The 24,337-nt window shown below is 36.7% G+C and overlaps 1 protein-coding gene across 1 annotated transcript; it reads left to right on the top strand.

Moving 5' to 3' along the window:
• Positions 1-22,293, top strand: CLDN16 (claudin 16). Its single transcript, XM_059391285.1, is given in 7 exon segments — positions 1-207; positions 210-257; positions 259-393; positions 12,039-12,141; positions 16,305-16,469; positions 19,376-19,567; positions 20,362-22,293. Coding segments are annotated over 7 exon segments (921 nt in total). The 5' UTR covers positions 1-63; the 3' UTR covers positions 20,496-22,293.
• The last annotated feature ends 2,044 nt before the right edge of the window (positions 22,294-24,337 follow it).

Here is a 24,337-nt window from a genome sequence, read left to right as displayed (position 1 = left end):
CCCAAAACACACTCAGCACTTTGACTCACCTGGCTTCTGATTGGAGGCTGGGTGCTTTGGATAATGACCTCCAGGACCCCTCTGTGGGTCACAGCCTGTTCGCATTACTCTGACCACAACTTAAGACGTCTGCAGTGGGGTGTGAGGAAAAGTAAAAGCCTGGTGTTTTCACATTCCCAGGTAGCAGAAGCTCAGAAGCCTGACAACGTTCCAGCCACCTGAGTGGGCCCAGGGCTGGCAGCTGCCCATGTGTCCCTTCCAGATAGGCTGCTCGCTAAAATGAGGGATCTTCTTCAGTACGCCGCCTGCTTCTTTGCCTTTTTCTCTACTGGGTTCTTGGTTGTGGCCACCTGGACAGACTGTTGGATGGTGAATGCTGACGATTCCCTGGAGGTAAGAAGTCAGCACCTTCTTTTTCTGACCCAAGCCTGTCCGAACTTTCTCTCAGTCCCACTGTCTCAGGACACTTCAGGGCTAATGAAAGACATAATAGCCAACATGGATGGACTTTCTCGTTACTGAGTCTTACCTTATAAGCTCATTTAATCATCACAGCTAATGAGGTAGGTAGTGTTGTTATCCCATTTTATAGATGAAGTAACGGAATAATCCCTCTTTTTTTCATCAGGATGAACTCACATAAAGGTAATCACATAACCCCTGTCACTGAACCCTCCAGAAACTCACCTCTTCCACTGCTGCATATACTAAATTGAAAAACATTCCAGTGACACCCTTTCTCACAACCAAACACTTTCTAATCTTGGTGATGGCATTATGAGTAGCATGAGAGCCTCTCTTAAAAAGTGATAATGTAAGAAATTGAGTAATCAAGCTCAAGGTATATAAAACTTACCCAATTACTATGCAAGAGAAGAATGTTATTTCAAGGAGTTTGCAAGTAGGAACAAGTACTCTGAGGGAGAACAAGTCTTTCCTGTGGGTCTCAAAGTACAGCGACAGATATGGATTTATAAAACCCTCTCAAAAACAAGCTGTTCTTGGAAGCCAATTGTTAAGTAAGAAATGAGTGAGTGGTTCACATTTCAAGCATTTTATTTTTCTTACTGGAGAAGCTTGGAAAGAAGCAATTTGGAAGTTTACAATAATTTCCTGTGGCTAGAGGAATCTGAGAGAGGTAGAACTGAGCAAAATCTAATCTTCAAAACCAGCTATGATTCATTAGTAAGGCTTCAAAAAGTGTAGGTAAGAAAAAGAAACAGTATATCAGGAACTCAAAAACTATATAACAACCCAATCTGCTTTCTTATGTACATCCTGAGGGGAACAATTTGTTCTAACAAATGCTATAATGTCACCTCTATGAAGTTTAGGAAAGATACCCAAGAGCTAGTCTCTATATTTTTTCTTCTAATTTTATTTATTAGACTCTCAAGATGAAGTTAGAAATGGAAAAGTAATAATCTTTCTATTTTGATGTGTATTATTTTTGCATTTATTTATTTATTTACTTATTTATTTTGCTTTTAATTTTCTTCTGGCTTCTACGTGGCATTTCAAAACTAACGGGGTTAGTTATAAATACTTTTTTAGAGTCAGAAACTTATGTTTCTGAAAACTATGATAGAATTGAAACACTGCAAAGAATGTCTGCTATATGCGAGTCCAGTGATGTATTTTATCTGGCTGTGCATGTCAGTGGTGAATGAGAAACACAATGCCCTTTGAGCGGTGCTCAGAGAAAAGCGCAGATAAAAATGTCTTCTGCCGTTAGTCCCAGAATCTAGATGGCCAGAAGCAAGAGATTAATTTAGAAATATGCTGACCTAGAGCACATTCAAAAGTAATTTTTTACAAATATGCAAAATCTTATCTAAAAGCACTGTTAAAATATTTTCTAAAACAATTTGAAAATCTTTCTGCTCAAGTTGACAGTATTACTAACTTCACTTGATAAGAAATGGAAGTTTAGAAAGGGTCAGACCTTGCTGAGAGAGATTGAGAGTCCTGGCCTTTAAAGCACCTTCTTGCTCTGATTTCAGTATCCAACCAATTTGCCATCTGCTCTGTGTAAGAACACTGCTAGTTAAAATGAATGGAACGAGCAGCCCAGGTTATGCACCTCAAGTAAATCCTTGCTAATCTTGGAGAAGAGTTAGTATTTTTTAGCTTCTTTCTTTTTCTCATACTTGAGACGTATTACACACACATTTCTCAAAAAGCCTCGACATTAAAACAGAAACAAATGAGGCCTCTTCTCTCCAACAATCTCTTTATTTATCAATATTTTTAAAAGGACATGGCTCTGTGGTAATAATTGCTCCCCCAATTGGCTGGCATATAAAGGCATACAGTTATCCACAGATTTGGGGGTTCCAATCATCGCTGTCTCAATTCTACTGTTCTCTCTCCTTGCTTCCTTTCTTACGGATGTATCATCTTTGGTCCTTATTAACGTCTTACTTTAAGCAACTATTGGACAAAAGTGGACACACAGAAGTGATTAAAAAAAAAAAAAAACCTACCCATGGAGTATTTAAATACAAAGGAGTACTATGAATTTTGAGCTCCGTTAGCTTTGTTAATCTTCGAGAGTGATGTAGGTGTCAGAGTTGGAAAATAGATTTTACAGTTCAATTCAACATAACGAATATGAAATGGATGGCCTATAAAAAGTATTGCGCTGATCCTACCAGGGGAGGCAGAGATAAAGTGAGAGTGGGTCTTGCCTTCCAGGAGTGGACATTTAGTGTGGAAAAAAAGATAAACACGACACTATAATGAAAGGCATAGGCCAGTTCATGTTTGAGAAAGAAATGAATAATATACCATTGGAGGAAAAAAGATAGAATTATTATTTCCCATTGGGGACATTGAAGCAGGCCTCAGGGAGGAAAAGGCATTTGAGCAAAGCCTCCAAAAGATGCAAAGGATTTCAAAAGGTAGAAATGGCAGCAGGGGACTTGCAGACCAGAGGACACATTGCCAAAGTAAAGAATGAGTAAAAGATCAGGGCTCGTTAGAGGATGAAGGTGAATAACCAAGGCCACGAGGCAGAAAAAGCTCAAATATTTTTTTGTCTTACTACAGAATCCTAAAAATAGCATAAAATATTATTCTGCCTTACTCAGGCCTCCCTTGAAGAAGGAAATTCTTTGCATGAAGTAAAAACATTAGGAACAAAAGAAATGGCCCAGGACTGGCACATTTCACAACCCTAAACCAGGGACAGCAGCAGCCCGAGTCCCCAGCCTGGTCCTTCATTACTGATTTCCCTGTGTTTCTCGGAAGACCCACATGCCGGACAGAACTTGGGCTTTAAGATCATTCCAGCCTGTGTTCGCGTCTTGCCTGTGTTCCACTGAACAAGACTGGACTCCGTCTTCAGCCCAGTTTCTTTGATTAGGAAACAAAGTCAACTGCATTGTTTTAAAGTCCTTTCTCTGTCTTCACATTCTGTAATAACTTCAGGACTCCTTAACTTTGGTCTGCAATCCTGGAGATGTAGCCAGTCACTGAAGGACCGACGGTGTTTACAGCCTCCCCCCGAAACTTCTACTAGGAATCTATCGCGAACATTCTCCATTTCTCTGTCACTTCATATGCCCACCCTTCCTCTCTCCCGTGCTCCTTGTCTCCTTATTTATTTCTTCTTCCTGTCCTTCCCTTCATCCTCTTTTTTCCCCTTCTTCCTCCCTCTGTTTTCCTGTTTCCTTCCCTCTCTCTTCTATTCCGTATGCTCTTCCTCTCCTTACTTACACTTTTTCTTTCCAGTCATTTTCCTTCATCTCTGCTTCCTTCCCTTTCTCTCTCCCTTCATCCCACAAATACTGTTTGATATCTCTGTCCATCCAGTGCTGTGATGGGTACAGGTTAGGAAGGAAGATGTAAGCTAGATCTACATTAGGTTGCTCCCAGCACGCTGGCGGGGACAGGCAAGTGAGCTGACAGTTACAGTATGGTGTGACACATGCCATCATAACTCAGAACTTCGAGTGGCCAGCTCGCCCAATCTCAGATAATGGGTAAAGGCAATCCAGAAGAAGAAATACCTAAACTAGGACTTGAAGAATAGGTGGGTGAGGGAGAAGTCGTAGGGTATCCCCAGCCTAGGAAGGAGGATGGGCAGAGATCCAGATACGAGAGCAACATTTGTGACTTTGGACTGCCTCAGCACCGTAAGAATTTCCAATGTAGGGAGGAGAATATAGGAGCTTGATCCCAAAGGCTTTGTGTTCACATAAAATCAATATCTTACTCAGTAGAGAAAGGTGCTTCACTGAAAACAAACAGATGCATGTGTTTCACAAAGATCGATTGTTCTGGCTACTTGTTGGGGAATGGCTGGAATAAGTACATAATGTGTAGGGAGACTAACTAGGAGGTCTTCGCCATAGAACAGAAGGGAAGCTATGGTGGTTGGACTAGTGAGACAGCAAGCATAGGGAGGCATGTGAAAACACGGGAAACTAAAGAATTCCCATCGGCAGGATTGATAATTCCATGTGGGGAAAGGAGCTGATTCAAGGGAGAAGTCAAGGCTGAAATCCACTGAATCGTTTTTAGGCAGCTGGAGGAATAATAGGGTTACCAAGAGATTAAATAGAAGAAAACTAGTCTCTATACAAAAGTCATCAAGCAGCAACGTCCCTGGACCATCCCACTATTCTTTTTTCTTTTTTTTTTTTTTTTTTCATTTAGATTATGATACAGCACCTCAAGGGGACCCAGAATACAATGCTTTATAGTGAGGAAGTTATAGGTCCAACTTGATGTTTGAGGACCTGAGATTAAATCCCACACTGCCGGGAAATACCTGCATGCTTTTAAATTGCAGACATTTAAATTGCTATAAAGCACATTTCCTCTTCTGTAAAAGAGTAATAATATGCACATTATAAGTGTCTTGTGAGGATTAAATGAGCTTGTGAACCTAAAGCATTTACCACAGTACCTGGCAAACACAAATCAGTCGATAAACAAGAGATATATTATTGTCTATTTGCAGTTTATTGTCTTGTTTTTTGTTCTGGAGGAGGAGATGACATTTTGTATGATGTTCACTGAAGGGAGAGATATGAGATTTACGTTCTATTCCTGTTTTCACTATTGATTCTCTTGGAGAAATTTTGTTTACTTCTCTGAGCTGTGATTTGCCCATTTTATACTTATGACTGCTCCTTTTTTGTCTAACCAGGGAATAAGGCAGACAATAGAGACAAAATAGGATATGGTACCCATTGAATATATTTTAAAAAGAAAAATAAATTGTGAATTAATTATATTGTTAGTATGTTAACTCAATTAGAAGATAGGTAGTTCTTCATTATCCACATTGAAATTAAAAAAATAGTTTCTTCCAAAGTTACTGGCCTTTCAATTATCAGAGGGAGAGAATGTTTACACAAGATTTATCCATTTTCAGTTACTCTTGTGTTAATTATTTACTGAGAAATTGCTATATACCCAACATTATTATGATTAAAATTTTATTACCTCAAATGAAACTTTCTTATATTTGTATTTACTTTATCCCCATAACCAGGTTTTCTTTCCTCAGGGGTTTCTGATTACAGGAATAATGCCACAGTTGTTTTAGACATAAAACAAATATTAAAATTATTATACATGGCATATACTTTGATTTTTTTATGTAGTAGTTTTACTTTTCAACTCATTGTGAACTCCTTCAGCAGACACTGGTGTCTACGCATGTTCTCTTGTTCATCTCACGACCTCCTACTGCACCAACTTCCAAATCATGGGAACTTGTGATTCCTGTGAATTAATTGGGCACATATGAAGATGCTTGGCATATTTGTGAAAAGAATAAATAAATGAAGGAAATGTAATGTCAAGTGATCTTTGGAAATCACACACTGAGCCATAAATGAGAAACATCTCTGTAGGGAGACCACCACCTTTTCCTAGGCAAGATTTTTTTTTTTTTAACCTTACTACAATTTAAACTTTTTCAAGACAGGGGCTTGGTTCCTCTTTTTTATAAGATAGGAATAAAAATCAAATTCCCTGGGATGTATAATAAGATTGGTGAAGAGTGTATTCTGGCCCAGAGAATAAAACTTTCCTGCCTGGTGTTTCAAATAAAGACAGAAATGAAGAAAAGGAGAGAGAAAAAAGTAAATGAATATTTTATTATCATTACTCAACGTACATTGTGATCTGTCAGGACTGACGTAGCCATCATCTCAAAGTTGTGAAGGCATGCTCTCATAAACATTCTAAAATGATTAAACATGTGACTTAAACAAATTAAACAATAATTGTTAAAATTGAAATATTTAGTAGTTCAAATATGTAAATTAGGTCATATAATCCGGAAGGCCACAAAAATTATATTTTGCCTACTAAGTATGCATTATCTCATTCTTGCCTTTTACACCTTTGGCTAGTCCTCCACCAATAAGTAGGCAGAACTAAACCAAATGTAGGTTAACAGATAAATCCATGGCACCTAAATGGAGAAGAAAAGAAAAGTAACATTTTATGCTTATTTTCTAAAAAGATTTCATTTATTTTTTTGACAGAGAGGGGGAGTGCAAGCACAGGGAGCGGGAGAGGGAGAAGCAGGCCTCCTGCAGAGCAGGGAGCCTGATGCAGGGCTCTATCTCAGGACTCTGGGATCATGACTCAAGCCGAAGGCCGATGCTTAATGACTGAGCCACCCAGGCACCCCTATTATGCTTATTTTAATCTTGTTTCCTTAACATTATGAATACCTGTTTTGAGTTCTTTAAAACCCAATATAGTAAGAAAAATAATATAAAATATTCAAACAAAAGTTCAGAACCATAGTATAAAAAATTCAAAAGACTTTCATGCTCAGATTGAAATTGTTTCCAGTCTTAGTAGTAACACCTGCTACTTACTGTAGTATTAAAACTTTTGCATCTTAATAAATATATTTAATTAAATACTAGAAACAGGTAAGTTGCATCTTCAGTGTTCAAGTACATTAGCAGAAGAATGCCACAGTGATGTGAAAAGTATAAATTCCTCTAGTATGTGGATGCAAGATAGTTTTTAAAATAATATATTTTCATGACTTATTCTACTGTTCATACTTCCTCTTCTATGTGTTATATTTACACACGCATCCCACTGGATACGCTTTTATAATCTAACATATTAACAAAGAAAAATCTTATTTGATAGTGGTCAGCCCACAATAAATATTTACTAAGCCTATCATGTGTATGTGTGTGTGTGTGTGTGTGTATGTATGTTTGTACATATATATATTTTTTTCTCCCACGAAGCTGGTGAAAAATATATGCCAGTAAATAAAAATACTTTTAAGTTTCTCTAATTTTCAAATGATAGAGAAAATACTTGGAAGCAAGACAAACACATCCAGAACTACAGGAAACATAAGAAAGTAGGCAAAATTGTGTGTTGCTGCTCGTAAATATTTCTGGAGTGATAAAGAAAGAAAAAATTGGCAAAGAGTAGGATAGAGAAGCCTTAATGGAAGGCTGCTAAAGAGAAAAGAATAAGAAATCCCAGGATTAAGGAGCCAATTTAGGATACCATAAATTCAACAGGGAAGAGGCATTGTCGATATAGGTTCCTAAAGCTTTCTCTGAGCGGTACCCGGCTTATCCTGGGTCCTGTGGTAAACACTTCCCAGAGCGAGTTATGGAGATAGGGTCCAGGCTGACAGCAAGTCAGCATAAACTCTGTTGATAAGTACTAGTTCTTTGACTCTCAGATTCAGCTGTTTTGTCTACTCAGTCAAGCCAAAAGCACAGATTAAGCATCGACAATGCATATGGTGTACCAGGCAGAGTTCAAATGTCAGTAATGTGTGTGGATTTGGAAAATTGACTGACTTTTCTTTTCTCAATAGACATCTATTCAGCATGTCTTATGTTTCCAGCAGGCGGGTCTGTATGCTCCCTGCAACAAGGAGCCACACCTGTCTTGGTCCCTGCTGTATCTCCAGCATTTCGTTAATCTGTTCACTGATACATGACAGACTCAATGAATAAGGTCTGAAAGATGACAACAGACAGACACAGGAGATGGATGTACATAAATGCACATAAAAATAATAATGCCGTATTGTAAATACTACAGAAGGTGGACAAATTATGGCATGGTCTAAGAAGAAATTGACTCCTGCTGGAGAAACTGGGAGAACTTCATGGAAGAAGGAATGTCTTTGAAGTGGGACTTGAAGGATAGGTAGAAATTTGAAAATTTGAAGGCGAAGGGAGATGTTCTCCTTATTATACGCCAGGAGCAGGAAAGTTACATGCTGCTGGGACCTGGGTAGCCAACATCCAGGTTTGTGAGCACAAATCCCACCTAACGGCAGCAGCCACTCAGTTGGTGCTAATTGTTGTTATGTGGGACTGAGGAGTCCGGGTGGCCAGAAGGACCAAGTTTCCAACAGAAGCCAGAAATCTGGACTGTTCCATAAGATCTCTGTGTTTTACTATTGCAAGTAATTAATACTAAGAGATTTATACTGGCCTCATGTTTGTACTTTTATTGTTATATCTTAGATAAATTGAGTTCTCCCCATTGAGGAGATAATCTGCTCTTCACTCCAAGATTAATAGATATTCACTGAAAAAATGTAGAAATTCCTCTTGTACCATTATCTATATTTATTAATGTATAAATTGCATGTTAAAAGAGTAGGCTTAAAATTGGAATCTTCTATTTTGAATGACCCTGTAAGATAAGAATTATTAGCTAACATTTTGCATGTTTGCCCTTTAAGAAAGGTTAACCATAATATTTTAAGCCTCAGTCTGCTTTTTAAACAGCATCTTGTCTTAAAACTTTTAAGAAGTTAGATTTACTTGCCTTTTAGGAAATTCTTAATAAGCCGTTGTGAAACACAGGGATAAGTAAGTGAAGATTATATATTACAGACAAGGGGGGGCTTTCCTAAATATGATTAATAATATAAAATCTTTTAACCTTGTCTTTTGTGCACAAAGGCACCTTTAAGGGTGTCTCCAGTAAGTGCTATATTAACACAGAAGTTTAGTTAATTACAGCCCCTATTCTCACGTACCTTAACTGAGTGTGAATACCAAGCAATTGCACAGTGTGCCCCTGAGCATTAATACCTAATGAAATTGGATTCCTTGTTTCCTCTAATGAGCTCATTGCTTTTCTAAATATGGTCATTGCAGGTAAATGATCAATAGCCTTGGAAATGACACTACTGCTGGATTATTTTGCCAAGAGACACTTTTCTAGTGTAAAATGAGAATTGTCACATATCTATCACAGGTTCCTTTCTAAATAAGCTTACTTATAATGATAAATACCACGTTGGATTGGTCGGCTTGTTTTCATGGCTGTTAGACAGCGGGAACTGTGGATAGTCCGATTGTAGAGCAGTGATTTTGAATCCACATAACCTAGCTCAGGTTGGAATCAACTGGATGCAGTATGTTCCTGTTAATCGAGACACTGAAGGGCAATAAGCTACGAGAAGGCCTGTTTTCTCGTATGGTCTAGCAGTTCTCTACCAAGCATCTCTAGTGTATTTGTTTCTTAGGGCTGCCATAACAATTTACCACAACTTGGTGGGTTCACACAAGAGAAATTTATTCTCTTCAAGTTCTGGAGGCCACTTTGAAATCAAGGTGTTGACAGGGTTGTACTCCTTCTGAAGACTCTAGGGGAGAATCCATCCCTTATGACTTCCAGCTGCTGGAAGCTGTTGGCATTCCTTGATTTATGGCAACATCACTTCAATTTCTGCTTCTGTGGTCACATTGCCTCCTGCTCTGTGTGTCCCTCATCAAGACACTTGTCATTCAATTTGGGGCCCATTCTTGTACTTCATTACATATGTAATATCCCTCTTTCCAAAAAAGGTCACATCCACAGGTTCTGGGACTTAGGATGTGGTCATCTTTTGGGGGGCCCTCGTTCAACCCATTATGTCAACCTTTCTTCTTTTCTATCACTGTTAGTGAGTAATGTTGCACACAGTCACTACTCAGGTTGTTATAATGTTTAAGTACTTTACTAAGATCATTTATGAGCAAATCATCTATATTATGTATATGTTATTAATTCTTATAGCTATCTTAACACCATCTCCTTTATACACATAAGAAGACCGAGGCTCAAAAAAAGTAAGAAAGATCTTACCCAAGGATCCAACACACCTTGTTAGTATCAACTTAGATTTAAAGTCTATATGTTTTTTACCCATAGCTTAACTTGCATGCATATCTAACTTGAGATGCTCACATCCTTCTTTAGAAATTGATATGTTAAACTTCACAAGGTGGACCTTCTTTGTTAAATTTGTAGTCCCTGTGTTTCCTTAGGCATATAATATTCCTAAACTCCAAAATAGCCCTTCAGATTTAACCTTAGGAACAGTAAGCCAAAGTGAGGTTTTGTAGAATAGCCATAGGATGATATTAAAGTTTGGGCTTAACACTTCACTCAAAGCTATCTTCCAATTTCCAATGCCTGCCGGAAAGGGATTTGGCATTTTTTAAAAAATGGGTTTTTAAGTATACCGCAGGGTTTAAGAGCAAACACACAGACCTCTGTATTTGAGTCCTATCTCCTCCACTTATTAACTATATTTTCTTGGGGTTATCACTAACCTTTCCTGTGCCTCATTCTCCTTATTTGTGAAATAGCTGGAAATAATTGATATCTCACAGGATCCTTTGACAAATAAATGAAATCGTAAGATACGTAAGTAGTAACTGCTTCATAGTATAGACTCGATGTAAATTTTTAAATTACCAATTAAGAGTATTTTCCATGGAAAGTGATAATAGAAGCACAACACTGAAATTTGTGGTGGTATGGCAAGCAGTGCGGTTTTATTTGGTTCACAACACAGCTCATGGCTTCAAGGCAGAACATGGAGCAGAGAGGTTCAAAGCACAAATACTCCTGATAAGGTTTGCTTTTGCAGATCAAAGTGTTTTATGTTCCCTTCTTCCTTCTTCGCACCAGTTATGATCTCCCTGCTTTTGCATTTCTTTTCCCACTCTATGGTTTATTCTTTCTTTAAGGAAAAATTTATGTTTTGTTTTCCGAGATAATTCTTGGTTAACTTGTACTAAACTATTCCCAGAATTCCCAGGTAATGTGAATCTGTAATTGAATCAAGACAAACAATCATATTAGCTCTGTTCCATATGCATGAGCTGTGTCAGGAATATTTGAAACTATTTTCCTTTGGCATGTTTACCATTTTAAGAAATCTATTGTGAAAAAGAAAAAAAGAAGAAACCTATTGTGACTTGCAGCCAACAGATAAAGTAAGGAAAGGCTGGGGGCACTGATATCTTTTAGCTCTAGGTGGACACTTAGAGTCATCTGCAGAGTTTCTAAGTGAAAGTGGCTTATGGCTGTCAGACGGCATGAAATCAAGGCTCAATTGCTCACATCCATCTCATAGTTTAAACGTTTGTAGTGCATCAGTGGAACAAAGAGGAAGCAGTTGTGGCTCTTCATATTTGATTTATTGTTTTCTTAAGTTGTAACTTTCTTTGGCAATTATTGTCAAATTATGAACTTTGTATATCATAACACCTTTCTTCATGGAACTCAGGGTTTATGGTGAGCAAAATTTAATGTACATTCTTAACAGACTGAGGCTGCCAACAGTTAGCAACCATTGTTTGATTGATTGATTGATTGATTTTTATGTATTTATTTATTTTTTTTGATGAACATGTGTCAGCACAAGAAAGCCAAGAATTGTCTCCCTTTTAAACTACGACTCCATGATGGAACCAGTCATAGACACTTGCATCTATCTAATTGTGATTTTATCTACATTGAGCACCACTCCTCCTGCCCCCCACCTCTGACCCCCCACCCCCATCAGGAAGTGAATTCATTTCCTGGTGGGGAAAGCCTTTAGCTGTTAGTGCTTAATAGAAAATACTCTAAAATACATTGTGCTTGTTGTAAATGAAATTCAGATCACAATTGCAACCACTGTACTGTACTATCAAATGCACAACAGCTAAGGCCTTCCTTTGATGGAGGGGAGCTGAAGGGTGTCTGCGTGAGCTGTTTTGCATGGTGTCTTCTCCAACATTTAGGTGAGCACAAAATGCCGAGGCCTCTGGTGGGAGTGTGTCACTAATGCCTTTGATGGGATCCGCACCTGTGACGAGTATGATTCTATACTTGCTGAACACCCCTGTAAGTATGCCTTAGACAAACCCCTTGCCAGGGAGAGGGTATCAAACACACTGAACTTGGGTTTCCATTGCGTATTTTTGGTTTTTTTACAGTCTATAGTAAAGTTCTAACTTCAGAAGTTTTGATTAAAACATTTATTTTATTTCAGAAATGTGAATTGAAACATTTTGAGCCTATTTTATCTTTTTCCATGTATTTATACATTCCTTTAGGCTAAAAATATTAACTTTTTCATCTCTGCTGCCCCAAAGGGCCTGGCAGAGCATCTTACACACAATAGACTTAAAGTATACACTTTTAAAATTGAAATGGATTCTTCAGGGTGCTGTGATTTGAGGATTAGAATCCACAGATTAGATGAAAAGTGTTTCAGAGATGTCTTTTAGGTGTGACTTAAGTCAAATAGGAAGTTTACAGTAATTCAACAGGAAATTTGCTGAGAAAGAGAGAAGGTGGAAGAAGTGGGCAGAGACAAAGAGGCAGAACAACAGACAGAAATAGATAGGTAAAGAGAAACACACAGGCAGGATCAGGGAATAAAAACATCAGTATACCTGATGATGCACAGTTAGCAGGTAGGGTAAAGTCCTCTCCTTCATCCTCCTGACCCTTAGCTTTAAATTTTGATCAGGTGTTAGCAAGACCCACGTTTCTATGAAATAAAGATTTCAGGGGCGCCTGGGTGGTTCAGTCGGTTAAAGGGCTGCCTTCTGCTCAGGTCATGATCCCAGGATTATGGGATCGAACCCGCACTGAGCTTTCTGCTCAGTGGGGAATCTGCTTTTCCCTCTCCCTCTGCCTGCCGCTCTGCCTACTTGTGCTTTCTCTCTCCATCTCTCTGTCAAATAAATATATAAAATCTTTAAAAAAAAAAAAAAAAAAGAAGAAAGAAAGAAAGAGACTTCATAGATTAAGAGGTGTTACCATTGATTCTCAAAGTTTTTCTCCATAGCATTTATTTACTTATTTAGAACATCCAGTCATGCCAAGAAATACCAGAGCTTTTGTTAATGCTAATTGGTTTCCGTCTCTTTCAAAGCAGAGGATGGGGTATAGCAGGGAATGGCAACTTCCTTTTCAAGTTAAATGAAAAGCAAACCCTTGGAATGTGACTTTTCCCCTGGATGGCTATTTCAGTCCAGGGATAAGCACTTAAAAGGAGCAGTGGTCAAAAATATCTTCTTCTGCTATTTAGGATTTGAGTGTTCTTTAACCGAATTCCTAAGGCCCATATTTCATTTTTTTTTTAAGACCTGTTAATTCTTTCTTTTTTCCTCCTTGAGCTAACCTAATTCTACCTACAAAGAATCATGATTTGATCCATAAGAATGCAAGTTTATGTGGACACTAGACTATTCCAGAAATGTAGTGCTATGGTGAAAGCGATTTAAAAAAAAAAGGTAAAATATTTAAAATTTTGAAATACATTATGTACATTTATGCAAGAATAACAGAAAATATTCATAAGAGTACTGCACAGAGAAAACTGCTGTTTATATTTTAATATTTCTTCTTTTAATCATTTGTCTATACCATCTCACCTTTTTAAATATATTCTTACCTATTAATTTCAAATAATATCTTAAATATTCATCACTTTGATTTTAAAAATTCTATCCTATGCTTAGACACAAGATGAAAATGTATTCTAAGAAAATAACATAACTATACCTTCTAAGTTAGGATATTACCTGAGATATTTTATTTTTAGTCTTTGATATCTTTTATAGAATCATAATTAGATAACCTTTTCCATTTTCCTGTAGACCAAGGGTATACAGACTCAGACAATTTTTTTTCAGGACTCCTGTTGAGTACGCCCTCCCCAAATCAGAATATTTAACATTCTCATTTAACCAGCAAGATCTCAGACAATTCCCAGAAAGAAATTCCTGGCTGGTTAGTATTAGCTATCTGCCTGCAGAACTGCCCTCTTAGAACATGGGCTGACACCATGGGCATAAGCTGGGGCGTTCCACAGAGCATCAGAAATCGTACTTTGGAGGCCCCTGGGTGGTGCAGTCAATTAACAGACGGACTCTTGGTTTTGGCTCAGGTCTTGATCTCAGGGTCTTGGGATCGAGCCTCACGTCAGGCTCTGAGCCCAGCAAGGAATCTGCTAAACTTGTTCTTTCCCTTTCTCTCTGCTCTTCCCCATTCTTTCCCTCCCTCCTTCTCTCTCTCTCTCTCTCTCTCTCTAATAAATAAATACAAAAATCTTTGAAAAGAAAGAATGAAAGGAAGAAAGAAAGAAAAAAAAAAAAGAGAGAGAAAGAAATCATACTCTGTGTGGGATTGAGTGTTAGAGAGGGGAAAACCAGGGCCATGATTTTAGAGCATCCAATCCAGATGGCAATGCTGGCCTTGTTGGACCCAGATTCTAAAAGGAGACTTAAAAATATTTAAGGAAGGCCATCCAAAGTGTGGGACTGCTTGGCTTGGGGTGCTGAATAGGAGACTCACTTGTATATATTATTCAAGATTGTTGAAATATAAAAACTGATACTACCTCGTTAGTTACATCTTTTTCACTTTCCTGAATTTTGAGAAAAATAGACTTTTGATTTGACCTAAATTAGAAATTTAAGTTTAATGTTTTTTTTTTTTTTTAATAATGCCACCTTTTAAGATCTTAAATATTCACCTATTAATCAGGTAGAAGTTGGGGCTCCTGGGTGGTTCAGTCAATTAATCGACTGACTTTTGATCTCAGCTCAGGTCTTGGTCTCAAGAGGTGAGTTCAAGCCCCATGATGGGTTCAACGCTGGTGTGGAGCCTACTTAAAAAAAAAAAAAAAAAATCAAGTAAAATCAAGTAGATGCTGATTTTTTGCATTAATTTCCTTTCTTAGATGGATCATAAAAATATTTTTTTGTTTTAAATAAATTGGCCATATTTTATAAGCAACATATTACTAAATAAGCCCTAAATTTATCTCACCATTGAGCAAAAATTATTTAAAATTCCAGGAAACTGCAATCACTATGAAAATGAAACATAATTATTGTACCATCAAAAGAATAAATTGTATCACTTCTCTAAGAGCTAAAATAGCAGTAGCTTTGACATTGTGTAATTAACCCTCCGTTTGTGATAAAATTTTCCTATTTTTATTTTTAAAATTTTTTTTAAAGATTTTGTTTATTTGAGAGAGAGCATGAGAGAGAGAGAGAGAGATCAGAAGCAGCAGGAAGAGGTAGAGGGAAAAGCAGACTCCCCGCTGAGCAGGGAGACCAATGTGGGACTCAATCCCAGGGTGCTGGGATCATGATCTGAGCTGAATGCTGATGCTTAACTGACTGATCCACCCAGGTGCCCCAAATTCTCCTATTTTAAATCTAGCATAACTATGATTCACAGCTCAACAGTTTTCACAGTTGAGGATGCTTCCATTGCAGATGATGACTACTACTAGTCCATTCTATTTACCTAATATCCTCTTCCCTGGACCTTCTGCCATATATTCTCAAGTGGCTATAGTTTTCAGTTTTGCTCAGTTGACAGTGCAACGTTGACGGCTTCATGTGGAATGTTGGCCAAGAAGGATCACCACCTGAAAATGAAATGAAAAAGAATAAGATCTGGCTTCTAGATATAGTGTTCTACTAAATAACAGAAGCTCCTTCTCCTTCTAAAAACCCACTAATGGCTCTCACCAACCTGAATTGACAAGTTAGTTACATGTTGAAGTATTTTATTCTGCTCCCTATACCGTATTTTAGCCAGTTATTGAGTACATTTTTAAATAAAACTTCAAACAAATGCAGTGATCATTAATTTCTTAAATATTTACTGGGGTAACTTCTGCAGAATAGATACTCTACTTTCAATCCAGCATTCACCTGTAATATTTGTCAACAAGACTCATTCCAAAACAGGAAATAAGCAAGGAAATAGTTATTTAGTCTACATTATATGCCAGGCATTTTTCTAGGGGGCCAGCAGGACTAAGTAATAATCAGTGCTTAAACAAATAATAATATCAATAATCTCATTATATTTTTGCATTTTATGATAGCATTCCATGTTCATGCAGATTTAAAGTCTAATTCTTTCAGTGGGCATGTATCAATGTATGTGATTATCTGTTTTGGATGCACCTGTGTGCCTTAACATGTTTCCTTCCTCTGACCACAATGTAATCACCTGTCCTGATCTTCCAGTGAAGCTGGTGGTAACTCGAGCATTGATGATTACAGCAGATATCCTAGCTGGCTTTGGATTTATCACCCTGCTTCTTGGTCTTGACTGTGTGAAATTTCTCCCTGATGAGCCATACATCAAAGTCCGCATCTGCTTTGTTTCCGGAACCATATTGCTAATAGCAGGTACTCTCTGCACTAGTGGTGGGGGTAGGAATGCTTGTCATTGATCTTGAAATGAAGGAGAAGGGTGCTTGTCGTCAAGCAGTTCGTTTGAGGAACATATATGATCTGCTTTTCTAGATTACAGGTAAAAAGAGCACATCCACCAACCCTACTTCCTTTAGCTGTAGAATTAGATAATTAATTTTTGTTAATGTCCCAAAGCAAAGTTTATTGAAGTCCTTAAACTTTAGTCCTTAACCATTTAAAAAGTTAAAATGGTGAAAAAAAAGTTACATAATGCTTAAAATAATTTATTTTTTATTATTATTTCTGAAATTAAATTCTAAAGTAAGTCTCAAACCATCCCCTCCATACCTGTACTCACTCCCACCAATTTTTTTTTTTGTTGTGAACTAAATTGTGCCAAGTCCTATGTTAGACTTTTCTCATGTGCCAGGCCATTTGATCATAAATGTAACAATAAAGCAGATTATATCTCCACTTAAGAAGCAGATGAATAAATGGAGTCCTGAAGGCTAATAAATCAAGCATGACTAATAAACAGTCAAGAAGCACTTTACATGGTGTTTATTGATGGAAGAGCAACAGTGGTATTTTACTGTCATTAAATTCAGTTTAGTCTTCCTCTGTCACAACATGATGTCTTCTTAGGATCTTAATGCAAGTTGAGAGAAAATACACTGGTGAAATCAAAGTGCAAGAAGATTGAAAACCACTGGGCACAACCCTCAGAGAGATAACCATCATTTTTTTTTTTTAAGGTAGCAGCCAAAAGCTAGCAAAGCAAATAAATGTATGTGGGAATCTCACCAGGCAGTACAAGTTGAATGGATAGGGATTTGGGAACTAAAAATGCTTGGAGAGGCACCTGGCTGGCTCAGTCAATAGAGCATGCGATCTTGATCTTAGAATGGTGAGTTGGAGCCCCATGTGGGTGGCAGAGTTTACTTAAAAAAAAAGAAAGAAAGAAAGAAAGAAAGAAAGATAAATACTTAGAGATATACATGTGTGATGTGTGAGTTTAGCAACTGGTCTCCTTTTCTTGATTTGCAAAATAAGGTGAAGCCTCAGTCATCATACCTACTCTGAACTGCTGTCTTGAAGATCCAGTGTGGATGGAATAAGCACATAGCAGAGAGCCTAACCCAGCACACAGTCAAAACTGTGTGAAGTTTTTCACACACACATTGAGTCAAGGCTGATGATCCTTAGGTTGTATTAAAAAGCCACAAGAACTTAGTAAGTTTTCCTTTTAAAAAACTTTTTTTTAAAGATTTTTATTTATTTATTTGACAGACAGAGATCACAAGTAGGCAGAGAGGCAGGCAGAGAGAGAGAGAGGAGGAAGCAGGCTCTCCGCGGAGCAGACAGCCCGATGCGGGGCTCGATCCCAGGACCCTGGGATCATGACCTGAGCCGAAGGCAGAGGTTTTAACCCACTGAGCCACCCAGGCGCCCAAGTTTTCCTTTTTAAGACATTTATTCCCAGGTCTAGTCTAGTGATAACATGGAGCCTTTGTATGTAAAAATGTGTTTTACTCAACAAATGAAAAAAAAAGATCATTTAATGCTATATAATTTTACTCCAGAATACTTTTTGAAATATCACTAGATATACCATTTTTTATTAAAAAAATAAATGAATAAATGAAAGCAAAGACCAAAACAAAAAAACAATGAATTGATGGGGAAAATCCCTACAGGAATGGCTAAAGGAATGACAAAATTAAATTTTTATAGATGGCCAAAGACTTGGAAGCATGTAGTATGCCATATATATTGTATATAAAATACTAATTTTATGTCTAAACTACTAATGCCATACACATGATATGTTACATATAAGTATTTATGGCATACTATTTTCATATGAAATTAAATATATACATATTTCATATATACATATCTCTTTGTGTGTATATGTATAATTTTTCATAATCTGTAAATTTCATAAAGGAATTTCCATATTAAACTTCTAGATTATAATATTATAGAAAATATGTGGTAATTTAAACTGTTATCTGAAGGTTACATGTTCATGATCTGGTCCTTCTTAAACTTCTTGCGTTAAATTACTGGGAAAAGAATGCAATGAAATGGTGAACACTTTTCACATAGCTTTTTGTCCCGTAGTTCCTCACCTTTTTCCCTTGCATCTAATCAGTGATGTACAATATATACCCTTAAAGTGAAAGGACTCTTGTGACATCATTTCAAGCCAGTCCAATTGTCAGATAGACAATTTTGGGTATTAAATTTTGTTTAAAAGGAACAAAATTTCTTTGTGTAGGGGTGGTAGAAAAGAATTTATTTTAAAATAAAAGCAGTTTTTACTGAAGTTATTTGTTTTTGACCCCAACACACTAAAATTATTGACTTCTAAAACATAGTTTCCTTATGGGTGCTGATTATGTAGTTGACATAGCTTTAATTGTGGGTCTATGTGGTTGGGCAGAGGAGAAATAGAATAGTCTTAAAGATATATACTTTTAATTAAAAATCAATAGACAATGAATATAGGCTATATATTATTTGTCTTTGATTTTGCGTTATTTCTTTTTTTCCATATTTTATTTTATATAACACTTAAGAAAACGTTGGAAAGAAGGAATTAAAGAAAACCACAATGATCATTTTAACTTTACACAGAGGAAGACTGCATTGTTTAAATCTTTGTATTTCTCTTTATGTATAAACTAATATATAGTTGAGAAGAAATGCAAAATAGAAAGCAAAAGGAAGAAATAGAAGAGGTATCCAAACTTTGAGCTGAATCCTTCACATGAATCCTTCACATCATTATTATCTCTCTAAATTATGCCATGCATTTTGGGTAGCAGTCAGATCTCCTTGAATTTAAATTTGGGAAGGCCTGCATTATTCTTAGCAACTTTTCTTTCTTTCAGGTGCCCCAGGAATCATTGGTTCTGTGTGGTATGCTGTTGATGTTTATGTGGAACGTTCTTCTCTGGTTTTGCACAATATATTTCTTGGCATCCAGTATAAATTTGGTTGGTCTTGTTGGCTCGGAATGGCTGGGTCTCTGGGTTGCTTTTTGGCTGGTGCCGTGCTGACATGCTGCTTATACCTCTTCAAAGGTAAGAACAAAATAAAATAACACATTTACATGCCTCCTGTATCAGTCTTACCAGCCAAATGGAAACAGATCTTACCAGCACAAAATAATGAAGTGGTGAACACTTTTCACATAGCCTTTTGCATACTTGATCCCTACTTATTATAAATGATACATGATCCCTACTTATTATAAATGATACTTTAACAATTTCTGTTGTTTAAGGGCAACTTATTTGCAATATTCATGGCTTATTACCTGGTTAGTGGCATAATGGGTGAAAACAAACAAACCCACAGTTATAGCTATATCCGATATCTAAATATAAAATGATGATTTCAGTGTGTCCATAATCCCAAATATCTAACTTCATCTTATCTATTCTATATATATCCAGAGTTAGACTGAGAGCCACGTCAAATAACTGTTGTTAAAAAATGTAAAGTGTTTCTAACGGGTCTCTAAAAATATCACTTTAAAAGTAAGAAAAGTCCATCTCCTCATCAGAAAAAAAGAAAGAGAAAGAAAAGAAAGAGAAAGAGACAGAAAGAAAGAAAGGGGAAAAAAAAAGAAAGAGAGAGAAAGAGAAAGGGGGGGGGGAATTACCCAAGTTTTAAATTTAAAAACAAAACAAAACAAAACAAAAAAACTTTCCAGATGAAAATCTTCAAATTTCTTCTTGGGTTCTTCGTAGATGATTCTGTCTGAGAATATTTGTATTCTTTCCTCTTTATGAGAAGAATGGGTAAAATGACATTTTCTCCCCCAGATTTACTGAGTCTTATTTATATCACGACATTTATCTCTTTCCAACAGATGTTGGACCTGAAAGGCACTATCCGTATTCCATGAGGAAAGCCTATTCAACAGCAGCTGTTTCAATGGCCAAGTCATATGCAGCCCCTCGGACAGAGACTGCCAAAATGTATGCAGTGGACACGAGGGTCTAGAGTGCCACATGTCTATCTGCATGTATGTTACTGAAATAATCAATCAGGATGTTTGGGTTAATCCAGGAACACTTACTTAAACCTCAATATGTTCAACTAAATTAATTGCTCAGCTTAATCAAGCAGTTTGATTCTCCTATCCTGCTCCTTTTCTGTTACTCTCATATTCTCTCTCCCCCTTTCTACCCTCCTCTTTCACAGGCCCTCATACACTTCCCCTGTATTTCCAGGTAAGGTTGCTAGGATATACAAATGTTTGTTTGTGATTTCTATATTGCTATTAAAGATTGTGACATGGTGATATTCAAGTAAAATGACACTCTAAGACTAGAAAGCAACTTTCTAAAGAGGCCAGAGATTCCAATCTTTGAAGGGATTGACAGCCTCTTAGCAAATTTCCTGGCTTTTGGTTCATTCTTTGTGTTCTCATCTGAGTGAGTTATTTGATAACTTGGAAGAAGATGATCCTTTGAAATGTACACTAGTATATCAAACCCTACCATTACTCTGACTGTTAAAATAGAAAAATAAATCAACAGCTTCATATACCAGCCACTGGTGGAATTTAAAGATAAGAAGTTTCCCTTCCAAGCCTGGCATGTCAAATGTAAGTGCTTAATTAATACTAGAGCAGTGACGATTTATTTCTCATTAACGACATAAGAGATCTGTGTATTATTTTATCACACTATAACTTTGCCTATATATTGCCAAACTATTAGACCACAGCAGCGATAGGTAAACCAGAGAGTTCATTCGTTGATTAATTAGACATCCAAAAATGTTTCATGAATACATTATAATAGAATTCACTGATTCAGGTGTCCTCACACCACTGGATCCTCAGCACCCAGGAAAATATCTGACATGTGATAAAATTTAACATAGTTGTTGATTGGAAGAAATAAAGACTCACAGCTCTTTAGTGAAAATAAGATCAATTTTTCTCCTAAATTGTGTACTTATTTGAAAAAATAGAACTATATATTTAATTATACACTTAAAGAAATCAGTGAATGATTGCTAATGGGATTTTATTCATATTCTAATGTAATCATCTTAATTTTTTAAATGGTAGGTTTTTTAAAAAGTTACATAGTTTAATCTCAGGTTTTCTGATTTCTTATAAATTGCATGAATAGCATTAATACTTTTGCTGTACCTTAAAAGGCTATCCACTGAACTAGAAATTAGTTCTTTGGAAAAATGAAGATTTAGTTGTGAATTTCTGAAGGCCCCCCAAAAAGAAGTGTTTTAAATTTAAAAAGCTAAAATTCATGTGAAAATGAGATGATGAAAACCTAATACATCTATTTATGTTGTTGTGAATGGTGTTCATGACTTCTTTTTACCAGTATTCTCAGGAGAAATTCTAAGCGAATCTTAGAACTGAAAGCAACTGATTAACTTTTATTTCATAGATATAACTAACCATGTAACTGACACTTAAGAAATTATTTGTAGATCATGTTTACTTGTTATATTGGTGTTATTTTATGCAGCTTAAAACTTATTTTTTGTTGTTCTCTTTTTCACAACTTTGGCTTTTAAAATTTTTACTTCTACTTTTATTTAATGAGGTATTTTCTATCATGTTTTATATAGTCTAATAAGTCTTTTGAAATTCTTCTTGGGAAAGGCAGGATAAAATTAATTAAATGACTCATCAGATTTTAGAAATATAAATTTTTCCACCCTGAAAGACTTCATTTGTATGAGGAAATATTTCAGAGGATTCTGGTGATAACTGACAATTATGAATGATTTGAAATTTTTCTCAATAAAAATGTTTTGTATATCCTGGGACTTATATATATATATATATTTTTTTTTAATTTCTTTGGGAATTAGCCTTTTGTTATTATAGATGTTGTATATGTGCATTGTAGAAAGTTGTAGAACAAAAATAATCAAAAATGTATCTTCCATATTTTACAATATGGCCCTGTGTTCTCTCCACCGAGAGCATCACTCTTCCTAAAACCTCACTGAGTATCTGCATATCCTTCCAGACATTCTACATTTATACACATATATGCAAAGACAATCCCACATATGCATGTATTTCTTTTTAAGAGATAATTTCATATATGTTGCCTTGTAAGCTACTTTTTTTTCCTGTGTAATACTTCTGCTTTTTTATAGCAATACATTTTCATATTATCTAATTCCCTAGACCTATTGAAATTTCCCCAAGTTTTAAAAAATTCATAAGACAACTGGTTTGTCCAAACCAGAATCTGCATTTCCTTTGGTTGGTATGCCCCTTAAATCTCTTTGATTCAAGCCACATGCTTTTTCACTGACTCTGAAAAAAACAAAACAAAACAAAACAATGGAACCAGTTTTCTTTAATTTTGTCCTATCTTTTGGATTCTGTTTTGATGACAGATTGTTTCTCTATGCCTTCTATTTCTAATAAGTTGAAATTTAAATCTGGAGACTTGATGTAATCAAGTTCAAAAGTTTCTAGAAGACACTAAAAGTGTTGTGATAGCGTATCTGGAGATTTAATGTCTGATTTAGCCTCAGTTATGCTAAAATGACTCACTGGGTTAGGATGATGGCTATCTAATCCATCCGCTCTTCAGTTGTATATATTAGTGACAGAAGCAAGGGATTATTATGAGTTCTTCTGGAAAGTGTAGGAATATTCCATTCTCCATCAACCATAATAATAATTTTAAAATAACACCTTTAATAATTGATAATCCTTATCTGAATCAATAATTGGTTAGGATTTGTAGAAAGGCGATTTTCTAATTTTATTTTATTTACAACTGTAGTAGAAATTCGTTTATAAAATAAGCCTCCTCTCCCCATCTGAGTCTGTGTAGTTACCATAACCAATCATGTTTCTCCTTTTGCTTAAATGTCTTCCTATTGTCTCTAGGATAAAGGGACAAAAATTTTAACATGATTTTGGGCAGCCAGTTCATATCAGCCTTGGTTTTGGCTCGGGTGATGGCTTCCATGTCCTGAGAGCAAGGCCTGTGTGGTTCTGGGCTCAGCGCTCCTCTCCCTCCGCCCTTCCCCTCTGTTCTCTCTCAATCTCAAATAAATCAACAAATCTTTAAAATAGTTCACAAAACTGCAAGCTCCAAAGGAGCAAAACATTTTTTGCTTTGTGTACTGCTCTATTCCCAGCACCCTGCCCCGGGCCTGAAGCATCGCAGGCCCTCGGTACCTCTGTTTGAATAAATGAGTGAATGATGATCATGGTGTGGCCTGCAAAAGCTAAGCAGCCTTTGCATGCAACTGACTTGTTGATTGGATTATTCTTACTTCATTCATGCATATGTTTGTGCAGTTTGATTAAAAGACCATCTGTGTGTTTTCAAGCATCCTCCAGCATAGAGGGGACCGAGACACAAACAACTAAAGTTAGTGTGCAATAAAATAATTGCTATAGTGTGGGTATGTAGGCAATGGCATAAGAAAGCAATTACTTCCTCCAGAGAGTAAGGGGAGGCTTTGCAGAGGAGGGACATACTCAAAGGAGACAACTTGGGAGAAAGAATTTTATACAAAGAACAACATGCACAGAGAAAGAAGCAAGAGAAAGCAACGAATGTGCTAAAAATTACAAGTATTTTCATGTTCCTAGAGCTTAACCGGGAGAAGGAGGTATTTTGTTGTTGTTGTACGATTTTATTTATTATTTATTTGAGAGAGAGAGAGAGAGTGAGCGAGCAGGAGCACAAGTAGGGGGAACTGCAGAGGGAAAGCGAGAAGCAGGCTCCCCGTTGAGCCAGGAGCCAGAGCTGGGGCTCCATCCCATCACCTGAGCTGAAAGCAGACACTCAGCCAACTGAGCCACTGAGGCACATCGGAGAAGTAGG

The sequence above is a fragment of the Mustela nigripes genome, chromosome 2 (genome assembly GCF_022355385.1).
Source record: "Mustela nigripes isolate SB6536 chromosome 2, MUSNIG.SB6536, whole genome shotgun sequence".
Taxonomy (NCBI): Eukaryota; Metazoa; Chordata; class Mammalia; order Carnivora; family Mustelidae; genus Mustela; species Mustela nigripes.
The sequence above is the reverse complement of the archived record's forward strand: the minus strand, read 5'-3'. Positions and strand labels throughout refer to the sequence as shown.